General features: G+C 52.4%; 1 protein-coding gene across 3 annotated transcripts in view; it reads right to left on the bottom strand.

Moving 5' to 3' along the window:
• Positions 1-24,223, bottom strand: part of SFXN5 (sideroflexin 5) — an 89,967-nt gene that overhangs the window by 22,960 nt on the left and 42,784 nt on the right. For all 3 annotated transcript variants that reach the window (XR_014501847.1, XM_083398644.1, XM_083398645.1), the window contains 6 exons: positions 20,980-21,036; positions 20,110-20,175; positions 17,361-17,451; positions 14,478-14,593; positions 10,951-11,036; positions 3,532-3,649 (listed from right to left, as the gene is read on the bottom strand). Coding sequence is in view for 2 of the 3 variants with exons in the window: in XM_083398644.1 (XP_083254770.1) it covers positions 3,532-3,649; positions 10,951-11,036; positions 14,478-14,593; positions 17,361-17,451; positions 20,110-20,175; positions 20,980-21,036 (534 nt within the window). In the remaining variant the exon portion in view is untranslated. The remainder of the gene's footprint in view (positions 1-3,531; positions 3,650-10,950; positions 11,037-14,477; positions 14,594-17,360; positions 17,452-20,109; positions 20,176-20,979; positions 21,037-24,223) is intronic.

Below are 24,223 nucleotides of genomic sequence, written 5' to 3'. Positions count from 1 at the left end.
GCAGTCGCAGCCAAAGTCAGAAGAGGCTGCTGGATCCGGCCAATGGCCCATCTGTGAAATAGTTTTTATTTGATTTTACAAGTGTGGAATTATAACATTACCAAATACATATCCATATTTAGAGATTTCTCCAAATCCCTAGACTTCCCACCTTCCCCTCCATCCATGGGTCCTGATGTCAACTTTTTCAATTGCATACTATTTCATCATCCAAGTTTCTCCATTTAATGTTTAATAGGTTTTTGTATTTTAGTGTTCTGTTGGAAGCCACCCAGTGTGGCTGGGGAAACCCAGCCAGATGGGCAGGGTATTATTATTATTATTATTATTATTATTATTATTATTATTATTAATAATAATAATAATTTCTACATCGCAAGTGTTATTGCAATCCTGCTAATGCTTTCATGTTTTTGGCCAATGGCCCATGTAGTCTGGCCTCACAGTGGCCAGCCAATGCCCCCATGGGAAACCAGCAAGCGAGATCCCAGCCCAAGAACCATCTCCCCTCCTGGAGATTCCAGCAACCAGCTTGCAGAAGCATCGCTGCCTCCAGACATAGCTAGTAGACATCCATAGCCCTCTCCTCCACCACCAATGGGTCTCATCTGCCTTTAAAGCCATCCATTGGTGGCCGCTACTGCCTCCTGCAGGAAAGAGTTCCATAGTTTAACCAATGCCCCCCTCCCCGGCTTCCTCTCCCATGGGGGCCATCTCTGCCACCCGCCCCAGACAGCGGCAGCTCCCAGAGGATCCGTGTCCCCCTGCCTGATTGGGAGATCTTTCCCGGGACCATGGCAGTGACCTCCCTGCGGCTCTTTTTATCGAGTCCCTCCCCCCCCCCCTTCCATTAAAAAGCAGCCTTTTAACTGTGGACACATTTCAGCCTCACCAGATCCGCTAATTATTGACAGTTGGTGAAGAGGAGATGTCACTTGCTCCTCCTGTTAAACTGCATCTAATTAGTAATTGCTGGTTCACTGTCATCCTCTCTCCCTGCCGCTGCGGCTGCTGCCACTGCTGCAGTCCCACCCCCACTGCCGCAAATTATTAGCTCATTAACCTTTTGCTTTTCCAATGGCGCCCTGCCAGCAAGATGGCGGCTCCAACAGATTGGGGAAGAGGGAGCTATTCCCCCCTCCCTCCCTCCCCCCTCCTGGCCTGGAGATCCAGAAGGAAGCCTATGCAGGGAACAGAATTTCAGCTGGGAGCAAACCCCCATCCGCAGAGACAGCTTGTCTCCCATCCAAACCAGGGGGAGGAGGAGGAGGAGAGAGGCTCTCAGCCTTTCCAGAGCCTCACGCCATCCCTCAAGGCCTCCCTCTTCAGGCCAGAGCCTGGCACGAGCCTGGCAGTCAAGGTGCCCCACGCACGTCTGGGTGAGAGGGCTCTTTCAGCTGGGGCTCAGGACTCTGCTCCAGAATGGGCAGCCTCCAAGCCTTGGCCCCCAAAGGCAGGGGTCCTAGCAGTACGTGAGAATCCTTTCGCAGCCGCCAGCTTGGATGGCTTCCAAAGACGACTGGAGAGCTGCATGGAGGACAAGGCGATGTGTGGCTACAGGCCACAATGACCACTAGCCACAATGGCTCTGCTCCACGGCTGGAGGCAGCAACACTTATGAATCTCAGTTGCTGGAAACTGAGGGAGGGGAGAGTCTTGCTTGCTGGTTTCCCCTTGGGGCATCTGGTTAGCCACACCTGGTACCCGCACCTGCCAGGTGGTTCTTCTGAACAACTTCTCTCCCCTCTGCCCCACACACTCTGGGCTCACCGTCTCAACTCCCCCTTTCAATTTTTTAGAATTATTATCATCATCACCATTTATGTTTGATCGAATCTGCATTCTGCCCATCCGCCCAAAGGTCCCCAGGGTGACCAAAAGTAACAGACGAGAGCTATTCAATGCAAGAACCCTAAAACCAACCATGTAAATCAAATACAGCATGTTGTTGTTCCGGTAGGGTCACAGTCACACCAAGCCTTGACTCTGAAGAAGCCATCACCAAAAAGACCTTCGAGTCTGCCTGCAGCCTCCTAGGCGGCCTCGCCAATCAGCATGGACCCCTTCCGTGGAACATTCTTCTCTCAAGATGTTCCTCACTGCTGCAGCAGCACTGAAGCCGGTGCAACTGGGGCCCCCCAGGCAGGACAGTGGAGGGGGGGCTGCAATGGACCACTTGGACTACCAGGTAGGAGGAGTGAGCAGAAACGAACCCGTTCACTACCAGAGAAGCAACCCAGGAGGGACTTGCAAAGGGAGGTGGGAGAGAGCAGCCCTGACCCCTCCTGTGGAGATCTTGGTGGGGATGGAGTTGGGGTTGGAGGACACATGCCCTGTGGGGAGCAGCATCGGGGCCTCTTTCCTTCCCCACTGCCTTTCTGGATACTTTCTTCTTTCCAGCACACCCAACACCCAGCCTCAGCTTGTGTCTGCTGTGCATTGGGAGCTGGGTCCTCCGGTGGTGAGAGAGGGCCTGCGCCACACTTCAGGGACAGCCAAGGAGACACCCTCTGCCGCGTTTTTCTGCAAGGCTCCCTCCCACAGCCTCTCCCACATTCAGTCTGCACCTCACAAACAGAGGAAATCATCACCACCATCCTCAGCATTCCCACATCACTTGCTGGGTCTTCCAAGTGTTTCGCACACGTCCTTTCGGTAACCCTCTAAAACCCAACGGTCAACTAACATGATCCTCCTGGTTAAAAGAGGGCAGGGGGTCTCCCCAAATAATAGCATTTAGGAGAAGCATGTATCAAAGCTGCCATTGGGGTGGCAGGCACCCCTTCTGTGCCTCCCTTGTTTTGATCACCTATAAGCAAAGTTTGAGTCTGGGATGGGACCCACGAGGCACCCACATCACACAGGTGCAGAGAGGCAGTGGAACCGTGGCAGGAGAGGAAGAGAGAGCGAGAGTTGCCTGCCACACCGTAGGCACCCAACAGTCCAAGGCCACCAACCTTCTCAGGCCCGTGGGCACATTTGGATTTTGGGGTGGGAGCCATTGGTGACCCCTGCTCTGGTCATTTCTCTCCCCCTTGCCCCAGATCACCCCTACACACAGAGGGAGAGATACAGAAGGAGACACACACACACACACACACACCCCAAGTTGAATTTTCCAAAAGATCAGGGAAAATGTCAGATTCAGCAGTATTAATCTGAACTTTGAAAAGCACAAAGAGCTGAAAGGGGAAGAGGGAAAGGAGTGCCCTCCTTCAGCGCTTTGTGTTTCTCAAGGGAGGAAAAAGGTGGCAGCCATCAGCAACTTATGGCCAAGGGGGCAGGGAGTGGGGCACTCAGAGGTTTCCTGGGTGCAGGGAAAATCTCAAGGGCCCACGGCTGTCGTGCTGTCAACCCCTGCGACAGACCCTTGGCAGAGGGCAATGGATCCAGGACACAAAATAATCAGAAAGCACAGGGTCCCCCAGAGCACATGCAGAGTGCCTCCGCAGAGCACAGGTCCTTCCACCCCAGCCTGCTCCCTTCCGCCCATCCATCCGTCGCGAGGAGGGAGGCGGTTGTGACACTGACCTCAGACATCTGCGGGAAGAGGCTGATGGCCAGGGGCAGCGCCAGGCCGAAGGCAGCAAGGCACACAAGGCTCTGCACGGGGAGGGCCATCCGGGGCCGCGACCGCAGGAGAGCCGTTCTGCAAGAAGGAGGGGTGTTGTCGTGAGACCAGCAAGCACAGCAGGGAGATCCCTCCTCGCCCCCCACCACCACCACTGCCTCCGCTGCGTCGACTCAGCAACACCGGCCTGCAAAGTGGGATCGACGCAGCTGCACAGAATCTCAGGTATACATTGCGAGGGCTTGTTGGTGCGGAGAGAGGCATGGACTGAACATGAGGGTGCCGGGAGAGCCTTGCGGCTGCAGGTGGGTGGGGCCAAAGGTGGGGTCCAACACCCTCTTCTCAAGGTGGCCAGCCAGATGACCCCCAAGCCCACACCTGACCCCCCAGCCAAGTGGGGCTCAGAGGCATCCAACTCCTCCAGCAGTGGAAGGAGAGGGTTGCCCTCGTGGCTGGAGGCCACTGGCAGGCTTTCTTCCCACTGTGTGTCTCCCGGGACTCTGCACACCTTGCTCCCCACAATTCCTCCTCCCCAGCTCCCTGGGCCACTGAAGGACATGTCAGCTGGCCCCAGGGCCATGCGGAGCTGGAGTCAGGACTGGAGTCAGATGACGGTCAGCAAGAAAGGAAGCAGATCTCCGCTGTCAGTGAAGTTAACTCTTGATTCAAGAAACCGAACAGACAACTCGGCCTAGTGGTCTCAGCATCATTCCCAGCAGGTCTTGCCTCTACGGAGCAGTTGCCGGGACTGGAGGTCCCTGTTTTCCACCTAAGGCTCCTCCTCTCCCGGATGCTTCCCAAGCAGCCTCAAACTGTGTCTGCGCACCTCTAGTCTCTGTTCTGCTCTTCTCATTACCCTGTGAGTTCTTGGAGACCAGAGGAGATGGGAGCTTGTCACAGCTGGAGAGGGAGACTCCCTGGATTCTACAGCAGTCTCCGGACCCTGCTCCTCTGCTTCAGCCTCGGCGTCTGAACCGCTCCCTGTCACGGGTTCTTCCTTCTCACTAAACCCTGTTGCCCCTTCAGCATCCGGCACCTCCTCCCTCTGACCTCTCCTCTGCTTCCCACCACCAGTCCCCTGGCTCTGAGCCGTCTTCCTCCGGATCCCGGCTGGTGTGCCTTCCACCACTCCTCTTTGCCCAGCCAGTCTGTGACAGCATGTGGGGCTGGACAACGTCTCTGCTTGGCAGGTTGGGCTGCCATCTCCTGGTGGCCTCATCACAGAGCGAAGCCCAACCTGCATACACAGTTTGCCTGTGCTTTGGAAAGAGAATCCATGTGGCTGTGTGAATGGCACCAAGCGGGCTGGGGTCATCCCTCTGCTCCTGTTGCACATCTAGAATTTGCCCATCTCCTTGACCTCCCTGTTCATTAAGTTAGCTAAGGTGCACCCCCTCCTCAAATCTATGGACCACCTCTTCTCCAGGGAGCTCAAAATTACGTACATGGTTCTCCTCCACCCCATTTAACCCCCACAACAAGCTTGAACCTGACAAAGCCCCAGCTGTTGGTCTTGCCGGTGCCCTTGTCATGGATGACCTTGGCCTTCACAGTTTTGTGAGGATTATATGAGGAGGAGGCTGGTCAGGCTGAGAGGCAGCCACTGGTCCAAGGTCGTGCTTTATGGCCGAAGGAGGGTTTGAACCTTCCAGGTCTCTTCCAGGTCCTAGTCCGACACTCTAGCCACTAGGTCACATGGGCTCTGATAGGGTCCCCCTGAGCAATGTCCAGCATTGCCAAGCAGACCAGCTCCCCAAGCAGCACCAGTGGCAGCTGCGGATCTGGGCCTCCACAATGCGCCAGAGCTGGTGCTTAAAGAACCTAAGCACGATCAGGCCGGCAGCCCCTCTGGGCCAGCATCCTGTTCCCACAGTGGCTGTGGGAAATCTGCATCCAGAATTTGAACACAAGAGCCCCGCCTGCAGTTTCCAGCAACTGATAACCAGAAGCATGGCTGCCTCCGACTGTGGAAGCAGACCATGGCTACTGTGGCTGGTAGCCATCAATGGCCGTCTCCTCCATGAATTTGTCTAGTGCTCTTCTGAAACCACCACTGCTTCCTGCGGCAGCGAGTTCCATAGTTCATGTGCTGTGCAAAGCAGGACTTCCTTGGGCTCAAAGCCCGAAGAAGCACTTTCCATGCGCTCAAGGCATGCTCCGCCCTGAGAAAGAGCTGGTGCTGAGAAACTGGCCCGTGCCACCTCGCTGGGAGCCATGGCAGCGCCCGCTCCTCGCTCAGCCCCCCCCGCTCCCCCTCCAGAGGTTGCACCCTTCTAATTACGGCCCTGCTGGGCTCCTCATAATCACCGCCAGGGAACGAAACCAATTTAGAGTGTTCGCTGGCTGCGGCTCCCAGGTGCGACTTCCGCCATGGGTGTTTTTAAACTCAGACCAGTTCAAATTACAATGGCTATAGCCTCCTAATTAAGAGGAGTTGTGGCCTGATTTAAAGAAAAAGCCTTAATTAACACATGAAGTGCAATGTCTTAATTGGGAACTCAGATCCTACCATTTGTAAAGTTCAGCCTAAATGACTCACAATTAACCGCCAGGGCTGCCCGCTCCCGGCCCTCAGATCTCGGCTCTCCCGGCTGCAGCAAGCCCCAAACGGCTGCCCCAGAGGGGAACCGCAGCAAGGCTGCGTCCTTCGGGGAACAGCCTCCCCACACTTGTTGCCTCTGGGATGTGGCCACTGCCTTGTTAGCAGAGGCACCCCCAGTGAATTTGATGCTTTAAGAGTTAGGAAAAGTCCGGCAGCATGGATGCAGAGCACAGATCTGGGGGCCATGATTTCTCTGGTGGAAATGCAGGAGAAGTTGCAGAATTGCAAAGGCAGCAACATTCAGGATGGCAAATGGACCAGGTCAGCCTCCTTTGAGACACTGCCTAGATCTGGTAGCGGAGGAGGAGGAGGAGACCCCAGTGTGGCCACCTTGCCCCCAAGGTTTGCCCCACATCTCTGTTTCCCCTGTTTTCTTTTTTGAGCCTGTGGCATATCTGACGCTTTGAAAAAGTGTTGTGGGCACTGCCACAAATATGGCTGCCATGGGGAAGCGGCAAGCCACAACTTGACACGAAGTCAAATCCAGTTAAAAAACAACAACAACTGGTGCTCTTGAATGTGCGTGGTTTTTATATGGGATCCTCAAAGACTACCACTAAAGTAAAGTTTTCATTTTTCATTGGGTCAGTAAAATAACAGATTCTGAGTTTGACACACACATAGCATCCAGCACAACCACATGGATTCAGCACAGATCCTTAAAGATTCCCTGATTGTGACAATGGATTCCCTTGAAAACTGTAATCAAATCACAGGCCACCTCTGTGTTCACAGAGGCACACTGTGATTTGTTGTTTTGTGGGCATGTCATTTAAAAACCACAAAGATCCACGAGGCTCTTTGAAGCAGTGACAGTGCTGGCAAACCTGTGACTTTGACCGTGCATAAAGCAGGCACCAGTGTGGAGCTTCTACTCGGTGGTGGTTCCTGGGTGGGGGAATCATGCAGATTCAAGAGGGAGCACTCATGGGGGAGAGGGATGCTCTGCTCTTCCTGCACAGCCGAGAGGCCACAATGCTTCCGAGTGCCTGGAAAAGGATACTGCCTGTGGGTTTTCCCATAGGGAGATCTGGTTGGCCCCTGTGAGAAGAGGATGCTGGCCTGGATGGGCCACTGGCCTGATCCAGAAGGCTATCCTTATATTCTTAGTTTTCATGAACTCCATCAATGGGTAGAACAAAGAGATGCAACGTCTGGTTGTAAGAACAAAGCAGCACTGTAAATAATGCTCTCCTTTTGTTTTGTAAATTCACATGGTTATGGTCATATGTCCACCATTGTTTGCGAAATACATGATGTGGGAAACTGGATTTCAATCTCCCCTTTTCCTTGGCTGATTTTAACTGCCTCAGATTAACTCAATCTACCCATCCAGAAACTCTTTGCTGGTGCCTGCGCTGTGCTGGGCACCTGTTTCCTTGCAAGTGCTGCCAGCGGCTAGTGATTCCCACTCTGGTCCTCAGCACCGCTGCCTCGAAGGCTTGCTCCTGCCAGGTTTTGGCCCTTGCTGCAGGTCCTGGCAAGACCTACGACTGCTGTCGGTGGAAAGCGAGTCTAAAATCGGAAGGCCTCCTAGTCTCTGCTTCCTCTACAATGACACACATACAAAAAGTTATGCAGACAGTACACCTGCTCTGCAGACACAGCGCATCGCGGATCTTGCAAATACACCTTCATTCAACTTTCAGCACGTCGCCAATTGTGGTTCGCATTTTGCATAATGTGGCAGCTGGCTGCCGGCGTTTTCAGGGGGCTCTGCAAAGTCTTCCATATGGAAGTTGCTCTCGGAACTCCGAAGGAGTTATCGGGTTTCGTGCTCCAGAATGGCGCTTGCCTCCGAGAAGGTGTGAGATGCTAAACTAAATATGACAGGAGCTAACCGAAGGCTCCCAAACTGACAGATTCGGGGCGGGGCGGGAAAGTGTCATGTTTATATTAAACAGAGCTGCCACCGATGCCTCGATTCCGAGGCGGGGAGAAGCTGGCAAAGGGGCAGGGTGGGCGAGAGGGCACAGGGCACCAGGTGGACCTTCGCCACAGACCGCTGGCTGGAGAGCCGGCAAAGACCCGTGTGGACAGAAGCAGCTGCTGCAGGGCTGGAATCACAGAATTATTGAGGTGGAAGAGACCCAAGGAGCCATCTAGCTAAAACCGACTGCAGTGCAGGAATCACAGGCTGCCAGCAAGGAGGAAGTTATCCAGAACACAGAACTGGCACAGGGGTCTAAACCCTGTGGCATCAGGAAGACGTTGGGGTACGCACACATACCCCAAACCACACAGGACTCCTTGGGATTAAATTCCTGGGAGGGGGGCAAGAGAGTTTTTGAGCCCACATTCCCTTCTGGACAACCTTGGGGATGGGGCCATGCCAGTGGTGGGCGGGACGAGAGGCAAAAGTGGGAGGAGCAATGAATTAGGCTTCACCTGCAGGTAAGCTTCAGGTAAGCTTCTGTCCTCCACCCTGAGGCCCAAGCAGTGTTCAGGGACACATTCCAGCCAGGCAGAAACACTTGGGGGGGGGGGTGGCACGGGGAAGGATGTGGCCAGGGGAGAGTGCTGAGGGCCAGACAGAGGGGGTGGCAGTCTGGTTTTGGCCTGAGGTTCCCCCCCAGAAACTCCTCTTGAGATGTAGGACTGCATAGACTTCTTCAAGATGGAAATGCTCCATCTTATTCTTCATTTACTTGCAGTGGAACAGATTCCCTTGGAAGCAGATGGGCTCTCCCTCCTTGGAGGTTTTCAAATGATGGTTGGGTGGCCAGGGATTCTTCAGCTGTGATCCCCGCCTTGCTGGGGGTTAGACTGGATGACCCTTGGGGTCCCTCTCCACTCTCCTATTCTTTGATCTTGGAACCATCCACAGGGAGATCCATGAGGCCGATTTCCCTGTTCTGGACCCGGACGCCCCACACGTCAAGTGGTGGCTTCCTCAAATAGGAGCCTCCCGATTTCTACGGGGCTTGCGGGGAAGGTTGTAGCCTTGCAGCTTGAGCATCGCCAGGCGCAGTCCTTGCGCCAAGCAGGCAGCTCGAAATAGACGTTGCCTGGCTGGGCTGGGAGCTTCCCTGGAGTGTCCGAGCCGCAGGAGAGAAGCCCGCCAGTGGGAACAACATGCAGGAGCCTGGAGAACAAGGAGCAGCATCTCCGGGAGCTGAAATGCGCAGCGGGAGGGGAAGAGGAGGAGGGACGCCAAGAAGCCTGGGAGAGGCGGAGGAGGCCATGGGCGCCTCCAGATGGAGAGAGGTAAAGGGAGGGGGCCTGGAAGGAGGGAGGGGCTGCTGGGTCCAAGCAGAGACCCGCCCCCACCTTCACCACTGCAAGGATCATCAGGATCTGTGCTGATCTTAAATCCAGGAAGATCACAGCAACCCCCAACAGCTGAGAAATGGGAGGTGCTCCAGTTGCTGGAAACCCCAGGAGGCGAGAGTTGCTCTTGTGCTTCAGTCCTGCTTGTCGGTTTCCCACCGGGGCATCTGGTCAGCCCCTGGGAGAACAGGATCCTGGACTGGACGGGCCCTGGCCTGGCCCAGCAGAGCCACTTGCAGCAGCTGTGCCTCACAGCAGATTCTCCAAAATTGTTTGTAAGAGTCTGGTTGATTTTCCTTGCATTTTCTTAGGAATGTTCTCTATTCTTTATATAACCCACTTTGGGGTGTGCTTTTTTTGCAGGGGGTGGGCATTAGACATAAATTTTATTAAATAACCAATGAAGCGAAACGTGCTTCTTTTTCAGGACAAATCCTAGGACGCCGGGTCTCAGCCCCTGTGCGCGTGAAGAGTGCCTCTGGGCATTGTCAAGAGCCCACTTCTCTCTCACTCCAGTTTAACCACATCTGGAACGGGGGGGGGGGGGGGGGCATTTCCAGCTCATCCATTAGGTGTGGTTTCGGCACTGCCTGACTCCTTCCTTCAGAAGCCATCTCCTGGCTCTTTGCCCATTTCAGATTTCAATCAGTCAGCTAATTAGGGAGGTTTAATTAATACTTGCTTCAAAATGATGGAACTATTTGTAATGATAATTTACTTTCAAAATGCGTCACCTTCCGCGCTGCCTGTCAAGGAACAGCGCAAGGGGGCCTTGGGCCTTCCACGGCTGGCTGGCACAGGCTTGCCGGAGCAAGACGTGGTCGGGCAAAGGAGAGCCCAGAAAGACCCCACTCCAGGCAGAAAGACCCTGGGGAAAGAAGGGCTGGGAGGAGATGGAGCCCCCAGTTTCTGGAGGGCAGCAGGCTGGGAAAGGCCGCTGCAGGACCTAAAAGCTGCCGTGGTTCTGGCTTCACACCCCTTCCCAGTCATTTCCTTCTTGGGGGGCCCTAATCCAAGCGCTTGCTCAGCCTCGGCGGCAGGGAGGCAGGGAGCTTTGATGTCCCTCGGAAGGTGGCTGGGTCTCCAGCCTTGGAGGTTCTCAAGAGGTTGGGTGGCCATCTGTTGGGGCTGTCAAACTGTGATTCCTGCACTGCACGGGGGGTTGGACTAGATGATCTGAGGGGTCCCTTCCACTTCTACAATTCAATGATCAAAATACTGCAAAGCAAGAACGAAATGGGCTGCTCTGTGGCAGTCTCTGGAAAGGGCTCTGTGGGGCAGCGGCTGCCACCATCCCGGAGTAAGTTAGGAAAGTGGCAATTCCTGTATTGCAGGGGGTTGGACTAGATGTCCCTTGGGGGTCCCTTCACATGGTTCTAGAGTGCCCTTTGCTCTTAGGGGCAATGCCACCACTCCTCTGATCCCGGCCATGCAGGGGAGGGCAGTTCCTTCCCTCCTTCCTTTCTGAGCATCGCCCCTCGCCCCACCCCAGACGGCCGCCACTTACTTTTCCAGTAGAGACATGATGATGGGAGGTAGAACCAGTATAGGCATTGGCAGGACCACTCTGGTCAGGGCCGTCTCTAGCAGTGCCTGGGGGAGGGGAGGGGACCAGAAGAAAGAGAAACAGTCACCTCGAGCGCAGGCTGAAGTAGAATAATAATAATAAAATAATAAAATGTTATTTATATCCTACCCTCCCCAGCCAAAGCCAGGCTCAGAGCCGCTAACAACAGTAAAATAATACAGCATAATAATACAGAAACTCATCGCACACAATTCTGTATGCAATTCTACAGAACTTCCCAAAGACAAAACAGAAGAACAAGACATTTATATTCCACCAAGTGTCTGTTTCTTTAAATATAGTCTTTACATCATACATACAATACTAAAATCATGTTTTTTGGCTTTGGGCAAGAGACACGCTGCCCTGGCGTGTGCTAACGGGGCAGTTTGACTTCACCCCATGAGGCGAACTCCATTGTCTCTCGAGATAGACAGATGTCAACAGCAATATTATGTGGCACCTGTAGCAGAGCCATTTCTGCCTACCAAACAAGATGCCACCAGTGTGGGCACTTGAGCACTGAACATGCTCAGGCTGCAACCCAAACTCCGTAGAGCCTTCGCCCCAAAGCTTCTCAAGCTGCTACCCTTTGTGGGGGCTTGGCGTGTGTTTTATTGCTCCAGGGGCCAGGGCTGCCAATGGCCACCCTCAGCTCTGGCGGCAGTTCAGTCCTGGTCTCACGCTACAGAAACAGAAGGCTGGGTGAGTGAGGGGGACAGAGCATCCCCTCCCGCTTCCACCCGGGTCCACAGCAGGATTCCCCTCCCGCCCCCTCCTCGCCAAAGTTCAAGAAAGGCAGGGCTGAGCAAAAGTGAAACCCACCATGGTGCCTGGCGAGCAGATGGCTTCAGGCAGCACCAGCGAGTGAGCAGTAAACTCCGCATCACACGCAGCAAAGCCCAGCGCTTATAAAAATAAAAAGCAGCCTTGGGAGGCTGTGGTTTGGGGCAAAGGAGCAGCAGGAGGCCTGTGTGGCAGTCATGTGACTTCCTCAAAGCCGGCTAATTGAAAGAGATTGCGTGGATTCTCATCAGACAGGTGTCAGTCCTCTGCTAAGGCAAAAGGGACCAGAAGAGGATTATTTTGGGCTTGGACCCAACACAATGGTAAATATATTATTATTATTATTATTATTATTATTATTATTATTATTATTATTATTATGCCACCCATCTGACTGATTATTCAGATGAGTGGCATATAAATACAGTGGTACCTCTGGATGCGAACGGGATCCGTTCCGGAGCCCCGTTCGCATCCTGAACTGAACATAAGACGCAACTGCACGTCTGCGCATGCGTGGGTCGCGTTTCGCTGCTTCCACGCATGCGTGTGACATCATTTTGAGCATCTGCGCATGCGCGAGCGGCGAAACCCAGAAGTAACGCGCTCTGTTACTGCCAGGTCGCCGTGGAGTGCAACCCGAAAATATTTAAGCTGAAGCGTATTCATCCCGAGGTATGACTGTATTATATTATTATTATTATTATTATTATTATTATTATTATTTCCACCCTTGGCAAAGTCAGTCCAAAGCGCCTGTGCTTCCCGTGGGTTTTCTCAGGCACAAGCTTGGGATGCAGAAGCACCAAGGAAAAGAAGAGAGGGAAAGTCCCAGCGCCGTTGTGCGCAGATGGCGGAGTTCAGGAGGCTCCTAAGGAAACCAGCCAGGTGTTGGAGGCAGCCTGGAAACAGCTGGCGCATCTTTCCAGAGGCAGTTGCTAATGAATTTCAGGAAGGCGGGGGTTAAAAAGTCCTCCAGTTTCCTCCCACTCACTTTTTTTAAAATTAAAAAAATTAAAAGTAAAGCTGTGTGTTTTCTCTGCCAGCCTGGAGCTGCAGTTGAGCTTCTCCTGTTCTTCCTGGACAGAGGGGAGCAAAAGGGGCGTCTGGAAGCACTGAGAGCGGCTGCTCTGCCTCCCTGGAGGCCCCGAAACGAGTTCCCTCTTCCTAAGCGCAGAAACAAGAGCGCTTTGCTTCTCTGCCTCTGGCTGCTCTGGCTGCACAGGCCCACCAGAGGGGGCTGCGGGGGCAACTGCGCTTGGCTCAGAAAAGACTCTCTTCTTTCTCTCTGGCTAGAATGCGTGGGGGGGGGGGATTCAAAAGGAAAGCTCCCGCATGCTGCCCTTTCGACCTGACACCCTCTGCAGGCAGGGGGAGCCTCACGTGTAAAGGCTGGCCAGGCCCGTCGGGCAGCAACAAAGCATGGAGCCTTGGCCTGTGGAACTCCCTGCCACTAGAGACTCAGCTGGCACCTTCTGTGCAGACTTTTAAACGCCAGCTGAAAACATTTCCATTCTGCTAGGCCTGTGCAGGTCATGAATACATCCTTCCCCAGAGGCCAGCTGATGTCTGGTTTTAGTTTTTTATGGTTTTTATTGTATGGCTTTATGCCTTACTGTAAATCACTTTGCTATTTATTTATTTAAGTAAGTAAGTAAACCACCCTCCATCTCAGGGCAGTTCACAACATAAAAATACAAGGAACACCCACCCACCCCAAAATACATAATAAAAACAAGGCGGGGGAAAGCAAACCAATAACCCCCCTCTCTCCCACTATGAAATAGTGGCATAGAAATATTTTTTAATAAATAAACAGAAACCTCCAGCTGCTGGCAGGCCCCTTCCCTGGGAGCGACAGGACCTGCTGATGTTCCCTCGCTCTCAGAGGGAATTGTACCAGGCGGTGGGTGGGCAAGAAACATGGACGCCCGGAGAATGGGGTGGGGATTCAAATAAATAATAAATAAAAATAAAACCAGGTGATAGGAAGATTTGTGTGCTAAACACTCCCAAGCAGAGAGGCTGGGTGATTTTCGGATCCCTCTAAAACTGTGTGTGGAGAGAGAAAGAGTTTTAAGAAGGGCAGAGGCAGCGATTGAGCCCTTGGACTACTGCAAAATAAGTCAACGTCTAGCTCTGTTATTTCCATTGGATCAGAGTCCTCCTGGACGATGGATGTGCAGGGGTCTTTTAAGGGACAGAGTGATCAATTCTGAGCTATTTGGGGGGCGGGGGAGTGTGATTGTGTGCACATGCACGTGAACATAATAGCATTTAGCATATTTTTAAGTTCCTGTTTTGTAAATGCTGTTTTATAGATTATGTTTTATTGATTTGTTAATCATACATAATATGATCTGTGCTGTACAGTGATGCTCTATTATGCTATTGTCATTTATTGTTTTGTAAGCCGTGTTGGGATTTGTCTGACTGGAAAGCGGCACAGAAATCCAATCAATCCATCCATCCATCATGGACCGGCAGAACTGCGGATTCTGAAGTGGGGTCCTGGTGTGGTTTGCCAGGATCAGAGCAAGTGGGTCTGCTTTGGAATCGGCGTTTTGTGGATTCCTCCTCCTCCTCCATCCTTCTATCTCCCCCCTCCCCAACCCTCCCAGCACATGAATCCATGGGCCAAAGAGATCCTGCTTCACCCACGGGAATCCCACGGCACCTACATGTTTGGCAGCAATTCTGGAAGACCCGACCCTGTTCCCATCGCTGTCCAGGACGTCGATCCCCTCCTCCAGCTCCGTGTGTCTCATCAGGACCACGTTGCAAATATTGGCACTGGCTGTGAGGGGAAGAAAAGGAGAGCGCAAGCGGCGGTCAGGATCAGGCCGTGCCATGAAAGGAACTTTTTATTCAAAGAAACGAAACAGCTCAGGCCTTGTGAGCACAGCAACTCTTCCCAGTAGACCTTGCCCTGATGGGGCAGACAGGAGGAGGAGGAGACTTAAGGAGCAATCAGAGACTCTGACGCCTTGCCGGTCTTTGCTCCACCCTCTTCATACCGCTTCAGGTTCAGGGAGTCCAGGGTGGAGGAGAGCTAGTTGCACAGGAGGAGACCCCTTGGCTTCTTCAGCAGCCTGCCTCCACTCTGCCTCTTGACCCTTCTCTGCTTCTGCCTCTTATTCTGGGCTGCTCTCTGCCACAGCCTCTTCTCGCTCACTAACTGCATTTAGGAGCCCCAGAATCTTAGAATAATAATAATAATAATAATAATAATAATAATAATAATAATATTTTATTTACCATATTTTTTGCTCTATAAGACTCACTTTTTCCCTCCTAAAAAGTAAGGGGAAATGTGTGTGCATCTTATGGAGCGAATGCAGGCTGCGCAGCTATCCCAGAAGCCAGAACAGCAAGAGGGATTGCTGCTTTCACTGTGCAGTGACCCCTCTTGCTGTTCTGGCTTCTGAGATTCAGAATATTTTTTTCTTGTTTTCCTCCTCCAAAAACTAGGTGCGTCTTGTGGTCTGGTGTGTCTTATAGAGCGAAAAATACGGGTATATCCCGCCCTCCCCAGCCGAAGCCAGGCTCAGAGCGGCTAACAACACTAAAATAATACAGCCTTCTAAAATCATTATAGAGCCATACATTGTAGGGTTGGAAGGGGCCCCCAAGGGTAATCCAGTCCAACCTCCTGCAAGGCATGAATCTTAATTAGAGAATTAGCTCTTAGCATCAGTCGGTTCTTCCGACTAAATGTTAGAGAGAACTTTCTGACAGCGGACCAGACCAGACCCTCCAACTACCTCTTCCCTTGGCCTGGTGCCGCCTAGCCCAGCCTGACCGGCGGGCATTTCAGGCAAATCTTCAAAGCCTATCTTTTCATAACGGAAAATTTAATTAACTGGTTTGCCCGGGATTCTGATGCAAGAGATTCCGGCCCCCAGAATAACAAAGCGGCAATTAGCAGGAAGATGGCCAGAGTCCTGGCACACAATTAAGCATGTCAGTACACAAATAAAAGAAGCAGAGAGCTAATGAAGGGCTGAGCAAATTAATTGCCGGCCCTCAATCAATTCTGACTCCAGTTTAAGCTCCTTCTCTTAACACCTTGGCATAATAATAGAACAACCTGACGGAGCTCCTTGCCCTGGCTGCTGGGGCCAGTGGGCTTAGTCCACAATCTGAAACATTTTCTTCTTGGTGCTGCTGATCTCTTGATGAACGGCTCAAAAGGGGCACATCTGATCTAAAAATTCCCGCAACATAAGGAAGGTCGTTCCTCCTTCTCTTCTTCCTCCTCCTCCTGCTCAAAGTGCCTTGCACAGAGAATAAAGAGGCCACCTTTTCCCATCCATCCCCCAGGTGCAAAGGGGTCCAGAGACACACCTGGTTCAGGTAAGCATCCCTCTCCCCCTGTCTGCCTCCTGCATACAATTATGGAATCCTCACCATCACCCCCGTACCCCAACCATCTGGGACATCCCGAGATGCAACGAGGATGACTCTATAAGTGCATGCTAAAGGGCCCAGCTGCAGGTGGAGCAAGGGGACCTACCTGGCGCCCAGCAGCCTATTTTCCGCAGGGGACAACCAGATGCCCCAATGGGAAGAGCCCACAAGCAGGGCCTCCCTCCTACTGGCGCTCTCCAGCCACTGGCTGGCACTTAGAGGAAGGCTGCCTGCGTCACGGGCGGAAGCCAGGCACAGCCTCATCCACCCTGAATCGGTCCAATTCCCTTTCAAAGCCACCCAATTCAATTTGTTTTCCTTGCCATCAGGGCAGGCGGGCAGCGCCCATGAAACCCCAGCCACACACTGTATTTTTAAAATAGCTTTTTTTTAAATTCCTGTTTTTTGTAAAATAAACCAATAACCAATACCGATAACCCAAGCAGAGGCATGGAAAACCTCAAAGAAAGCTCTTCTTTTGCTATATTCATTTTTGCTAATTTGAGTGAGCCCTTTCCCATGGAGCCAGGAGTTCTGGCTCTTCCATCTTCTTAAGTCAACCAGAGGTAAATTAAGCCCCGACAGGAGGATGAAGCCAGATTTTGCTTTTCCCTCTGAAAACGGGTAGAAGTTTGCACCTTTACGTATAAATTAGCATACGCAAATTTGTACTCTGGGCCAAATAATTGGGTGCACTCTTCCCACCTTGGATCAAATCTACGCTTCCAGGCAGTGCCATAAGAAAGCTGCAGAGATAGCGCAGGATAGTGCGCACCCTGGAAATGATCTCTTTCAGCTTCTGCCTTCTGGATTACAGGGTTATAAAGACTAAGACTAGCCACCTGAGAAACAGTTTCTACCCAAATATGATTTTGGTTTTAAACACAGTGTAAGGTAGTCTCTATGGGAGTATATTGTATTTAAAAATGGGGTATCAGAGTTTTTAGGGGTTAACCAGGCTGGGATAGCAGGCTTGTTGGGTTTTGAATGTCTGATGTAGATTTTTTCAATTTTGTTGTTCTGTATGGGACAATGACAATAAAGATTATTGTATCGTATCGTAAATGGGCCTTTGTGGGCAGCCCTTCCAAGTGCACCGTGGAAGCCCCTTTTCTCTACGGAAGCAGGGGGGGGGGAAGTATGCACCCCCTTACCTACAGCGGGGAATGGCACAAATCTCTGGATCAGGAGCCGGGTGGCCGGAGTAAACTGATTAGCTTTCTGGATCAGAACGTTAAGGCCCACCTGCAGGAGAAGGAAAGAGGGGGGCAAAGAAACCTTGAGGAGAGCGGGGGGGGGGAGCATAGCAGCCACAGCCCAACCCCACAGGCCACCACCATCGGTAATATTCACAGACTGCTTAATATGCAAAGTCCCTAAGCAGTTTACATAAAACACACTAATGTCACTAAAAAAAAAAAGGGGGGGGAGAATGTACATACAACATTTAAAATCAAAAATACCAAGAAGAACCATCAGTAAAATAGCAATAGATAGCAAAACAAGCGCAGCATCTGCTGCTAGGATAACTCTGATCACAACCAGAGGTTTTACCGTATTTTTTGCTCTATAAGACTCACCTTTTCCCTTCTAAAAAGTAAGGGGAAATGTGTGTGCGTCTTATGGAGCGAATGCAGGCTGCGCAGCTATCCCAGAATCCAGAACAGCAAGAGGGATTGCTGCTTTCGCTGCGCAGCGATCCCTCTTGCTCTTCTGGCTTCTGAGATTCAGAATATTTTTTTTCTTGTTTTCCTCCTCCAAAAACTAGGTGCGTCTTGTGGTCTGGTGCGTCTTATAGAGCAAAAAATACGGTACTTTCTGTGACCCTGCCAGCTCCTAACACGGAATCATTTTAATCGGTCATTCTAATCAATCAATGAACAACCTCCTCTGGGTGATCTGCACAGTTCAAACGACATGCAGTTAAAACAATCAAATGTTAAAACAATCTAATATGTTTCAAAAGGCAATCCGTATGTTGACAGAGGCTGAAATCCAGCCTCCCAGATCCTCAACTTGGGAGCAAGATTCAAGGAATGGAAATTATTTTACAAAAGTTTCTTGCGTTATCTTTGTGTGTTTATTCTCCCAGGCCAGAACCAGGAAAGTGGGGGGTGCCTACAAGGGTCTCCTCCCGCACAGGGGACTTTGAGGTGCTGGGGGGGGGGAGGGAGGATTTAGGGCCTGAGGAGAGACCATTGTTTTGAGGTTCGCGTCACAAAGCTGTAAAGGCCAGACCAAGGCCCTTGGGGCTGAAAGGACTGGCCCCCAGAGGCCACCCCACCCCAGGCGGGAGGGCTCCTTCCTAAGTGGCCGCAGGAGGGCCGAGGGCGGTGGGTGGCCTCCTCCTCCATCTCAACCTGATTATGGGCTATCGCAGCAAATTCGCAGGCTGTCAAGGCAGCCCCTGTGCGCTGCTCCTCCTCCTCCTCGCAAACAATTATCAAGGCGAAGGAGCAGGCATTAGGGAAAGCCACAGGGGTGCCCTCACCTAGACAGGAGGGTGAAAAATGGTGTCGCTGTGGGGGTGTAATGGCCGGGGGGGGGTGGAGAGAGAAGGGGGCAGCGGACGAAGGGCAGCAGAAAAGGAGCCTAGAAGAGAACCTGGCAGTGAATTAACAGGGGCAGGGAAGGGGGGTGAGGAAGCAGGCAGCTGCACAGACTGCCATCCCCCCCCCTCCATGGGGCCCCTGGGTGCGCCATTGCTGCGGAGTTTGGGGCCACCTAGAAAAGCAGAAAAGAGGGGGAGGCTTTTGCAAGAGGTGCTCCGACTGCTTTCTCATTCCCTGAATCCACGCCAACCCTGACCTCTGTATTTGCAGACTCAGAAGCGTCGCCTGCTAGGCTCTGAATTGCCAGAGGCCACAGGAAGCAGAGACACCTTTCCAGAGACAGGGGCTAGGATTAAGAGATGGGGGTTTTCCCCATGCGCCTGGCAGAGGCGGTGGAAGGAAGTGCCCACCCTCTGGGCCAGATCCAGTTCTCCATTCCTGCCCTACAGATTTGGCATATGGGCTACAGCAGCTTTTGCCAAACAGGTGCTCTCCAGATAGACAACGCCTCCTAGGCGTCCCAGATGTAGTCCAAAACATCTGGAGGGCACAAGGTTGGGAGAGGCTGTGCTACAGAATCCTCGCCTCCTTATCCAGCTGACTCACAAGCCCCCTATGCATGGATCTTGGACGCTTCTTGACTTTTCTAAACTGCTTATTGTTGTGAATGATGTTTGCAGCTGCCGCTCTTGACCTCTGTGCAAGAACCTGGAAACTGTTCTCGGAGCTGCTCTTTGGCCCTCCAGGCCCTCTTCTGACACCAGTGGCCCCCTGCATTCTGTCTGCCGCCGGGGCAGGCTGTGCACTTGCGGGGGAGGGGGGAGGAGAGACCTGGTTTTAATTAATACAAGATCTTTTGCAGACCACTGGGAGGTGGGGAATGGCGCTTGTTTTCAGGTCATCTAGTCCTAATGGGATCACCCTAGGAGGTGATTTGCTGCTAATTGACATCAGAGTGCATTTAATGAGGCCTAAGGCCTCCGAATCTGGGGAAGAAAGAAGCAGGCCATTCTCTCTCTCTTCCAGCCCCCAACATCTTCCTTTTTCGAACAAAAGGTGTGGCATAAACCCCTTTGAGGAACAGAATCGCATACCCTGTTCTCCAGGGCGAGACTCTTCTCACCCATTGAGAGCTAGCAGTGCAAAGGAACTGAATAATGACTAGCCCTGGCAAGCGACCAGGGCGCAGCCCCGGCTGGCAGTGCCTCCTGCAAGGCAGCAGGTGCAAAGGCACAGTGCGCCAGCCGGCAGAGGAGGCCATCCAGAGGGGCTGGGCCCAGAGCTAGGTCTTTGCCCAGGTGCCCAGCGGTCAGAGCACCACCGACAGAGAGAAGACGAAAGGGTTACCCACTGCGATCGAGACAGCACTTATGACAGCTCCCAAGTAGCCCTGGATGAACTTGGACGTTGGAGAAGGCTGCAGGAAGAAGAAGAACAACAAAAGCAACGTGTCAGCCAGAACATGCCACCTCAAGCCCAGCTCCCAGGGACTGCAAGTAATAATAATTATGATGATAATAATAATAACAATAATATTTTTTTATTTATACCCCGCCCTTCCCAGTTCAAAAACCGGGCTCCGGGCGGCTAACAACAAATTTAAAACACTTTATTGTAAAAGCAGCATAAATTCCAGTATAAAAACATGAATAACAATAAAATTCAAGCAAGAGGAAGAACGTGGCGTCCTCCAGACATGCTCTGGGCATGGCTGTGTGTGTGTAGATTGCGTGTAGAGATGGGACTGTGCCAGTGCCAGGGGGAGTGCCCCTCTGCCCTGGTGCCCCTGGAAACATGGGGAACTTGTGGCCCACCTGTTCTGACCTGTGTGCGCGCTGCAGAAGCGCCAAGGAAGGGGTCCCCACAAGAGCACAAAAACCAATGGGGCCCACAAACAGGATAAGAGGAAATGAACAGAATTGAAAGATATAACAAGGCAATACACTGCAGGTCTCAGGGATGGCGTAAGTGGCTGGGCTCTGCCCTTGGCACCATCCCTGAGCTGTTTCATCCAATCCACGGCAACTGAGCCTCCTGTCAATCACAACAGCCCAGGGCAGCAGAATCTCCTCGGGAAGATCTCTGGGAGCTGATGCTCTGATCCAGGAGCCTCTGGCCAGTGGGATCAGGTGGGGGTCAGAGGCGCAGGCCAAGCGCTTTCCAGGGGAGAAACTTACATCAGCTTCCTTGAAAATGGCGCACACGTAAAACGACCTCTCACCTTTGTCGCATTTCGGTTTGCATAGTTGACACAGGCATTGTGGCTCTGATTCAACCACTAAAGGACAAAACAGAAAGAAACAGGAACAAACAGCTGGTTAGAAGAGAGAAAGAACGAGAGAGAGGGCGGGTGGGCAGGTGACAGCAGCACAATTGCTGAAAAGAAGGAGTTACAGCAAACATGCAGGAAGGCAGCATTTCCAATTATGGCTACCGCTGGGAAGGGAAGTTTTTATTATCAAATCCAGACAATGGTGTTATGTATCCGCGAAAGAACAAGCCCTGCAGAGAGGGGCACCTTTGGCAGATACAGCACTCCCTCCCTTGTTCTCTCGCATGCACGCACACACACACCCAAAGCGCACACTATGGACCCTCTCTTGCTAACTCAGACCCCGCGAGCCCAGAGCTTCTCCAGCCCAGGGGCAGCAGTCTTTCCCAACCGGGTTCCTGTGCTGGGGAAATGGGGAGGGGGCTGCTGCATGGCCACAGAGTAGCTTGGGGCTCCTGCAGTACAGCGGTACCTCAGGTTAAGTACTTAATTCGTTCCGGAGGTCCGTTCTTAACCTGAAACTGTTCTTAACCTGAAGCACCACTTTAGCTAATGGGGCCTCCTGCTGCTGCCGCGCCGCCGGAGCCTGATTTCTGTTCTCATCCTGAAGCACAGTTCTTAACCTGAAGCACTATTTCTGGGTTAGCGGAGTCTGTAACCTGAAGCATATGTAGCCTGAAGCGCAGGTAACCCGAGGTACCACTGTACACAGATTTGCCCACCGTGGCTGTCGGGGGCTCCAATAAAGCCCCCTGCCCTCACATTCACCTGAAGAGGAACCCGTGCCATCTCAGAAGCTGCCTTCTCCCCCAGAGTCGGACCAGCGTCTCATCCAGCTCAGAATGATCTACTCCCTCGCTGGCACACAGAAAGCCGCAACCAGATGGCACAATGCGCATGATGCATGGCTGCCCTCACGCTTGGCCCAGAAGGTGCGGCCAGCGCAGAACTCAGCAAGCTGTGGTGCCAAGCACCTATTTTGCTGCGACTGGAGGAGCTGCACTGGAGGCCAGTTAGATACTGGACCACGTTCAAGATGGTACTGAGGACATATAAGCCCCCAAACAACAAAGGGCTGGGTACCTAGCTGACTCCCTTCCCCCCTGAGCCTTCATAGGAGGCGCAGAGGATTGCTGTCTAATGATTTCTTAGACGGGAGCCTTCTTGGAAAGTGGCACCGTTGCCATGAGCTTCAAAAGGGCACCTGAAGGCTCTTTTCTTCCTTTACTGGACTTTTAAGAAGTTCTCAAACTGGGCTGCTAAGTTCTTGCCTCCCCCAGATTTCACTGCTTCAGGTGGCGCTGGTGTATTTGGGATGAGGTAGGTTTGTGGTTTCAGACCTTGCTTGCTATTTCCTTTTGCCCTTCTTTTGCAGACTGCACTGCTTTTTGGTATTAAGTGTTATATAGTATCTGGAATAAATAGACAAGGCAGGCAGGCCTTCCCTCACCCCGACATCCATGAAAGATGTGCCAGAGGGTGTGTCTTGGGGTGGGGGGTGTCCCTGAGCAGCCCAGCTTCTGCCGGTGCCAAGGCCTCAGGGGCTGCCCTCCATCCCCCGGAGCTGCTCTGGGTGGCGCTTACCTCCGTCAGGGCCCTGACATGACCTGGGCTGCAACCTGCACCCTAAAAACTGGCTCTGCACTGCTCTCTCTCTCTCTCTGTTCCTCTCCAGTTGCCGGGCAGAACCTGGGAAATGAGGCTGAGAGGAGAGAAGAGAGGGAGAAACAGAGAGGAGTCAGAGAGGAGGGAGGAAGAAGATGGGGAGAAAACTGGAGGGATGAGAGGGAGGAAGAGGAAGGGCAATGACAGCAAAAGCGAAAAGGAGGGGAGGGGAAAACTTTACAGAGTGGGGGCAGAACAAGAAGCTGTCCAAAGAGGAGGCCCTCTCTGCAGAGGCCCCATTTCCTCCAGACTTCCTGCGGAAAGTTCAAAGGTACGCGCAATGCTCTTTTTGCTACCTTTACTAGACTCTCAACGCCTAGCGCAGCAACATCCAAGGCCAGGCACACTCTGCACCAAAGGTACTCCGGATTCTGCATCCGTTTGTTTGATTTCCTCGGCTCCTGGCTCTTCGTACGGAGAAGAAAAGGTCTTAAGACTTTCCCCACCTGACCAGGCACTGCCCACACACTCCCAAGCACATCTCCACCACCATGAAGACTAGGAACTTGCTGATTGAAAGGAAAAGGAAGATCACCAGGACCCTCGATTCAGTGCAAGGAAACACAGCGCTTCATGCTTACTATCTGCTGACCTGCTTGGACCCTTTGAGGGTGTTGGGACACAGCCAGGCATTGAAAATCCAATGTTTTTTACAGTGGTGCCCCGCAAGACGAATGCCTCGCAAGACGGAAAGCCCGCTAGACGAAAGGGTTTTCCGTTTTGGAGGTGCTTCGCAAAACGAATTTGCTATGGGCTTGCTTCGCAAGACGCAAATGTCTTGCGATTCCTGGGGTTTTTTTCCCCTCCCCCCTTTTCCCCAAGCCCCTAAGCCGCTTAACAGCTGTTTGCTAAACCGCTTAACAGCTGATCGCTAAGCCGCTTAACAGCTGATCGCTAAGCCGCTTAACAGCTGATCTAAGCCGCTAATAGCCTTTTAGCAGCTAATCCGCTAATCCCTTAAGCCTTTAATAGCCGCTAAACCGCTAATAGCGCTAATAGCGCTAATGGGCTTGCTTCGCAAGACGAAAAAAACCGCAAGACGAAGAGACTCGCGGAACGGATTCTTTTCGTCTTGCGAGGCACCACTGTATTTCTGTTGTGGAAGGTCTCCCAAGGAACAACCTCCAGAGTTCCCAAGGCGTCCCAAGAGATTTCCTGCCCCCATCAAGTTGCTCACCCTTCCTTCGCGATCCTCACATCTTTAGACAGAAATGTAATTTACGCTGAGGGCTCTCCCATCTTGCATGCCATAACTATACAGAAATCTGGCACTAAGGGCAGGATCCGTGGTAAAAGGCCCAGACCATTCACGAGAGCAAACCCCAGGGGAAGGCAGGGAATAACCTTTGAGCAGCCTTCCTCTTCTTTTGGACTTGGGTTCTCCTGAAGGATGCACTGCAGGCATGGGTCCATTTGGGCTGCATCAAAGGGGCTGATCTTTCCCTGGAGAGCGACCCATGGCTTCCTTCCTGTGTGCTATGCAGCTCATCCCCTGGGCAACCGCTCTGTGGCTGGTGCCCCTAGAAAT

This window comes from Podarcis tiliguerta, assembly GCF_965153285.1.
Source record: "Podarcis tiliguerta genome assembly, chromosome: 9".
Classification (NCBI taxonomy): Eukaryota; Metazoa; Chordata; class Lepidosauria; order Squamata; family Lacertidae; genus Podarcis; species Podarcis tiliguerta.
Note: the sequence above shows the minus strand (reverse complement) of the source record. Positions and strands in the feature narration are given on the sequence as shown.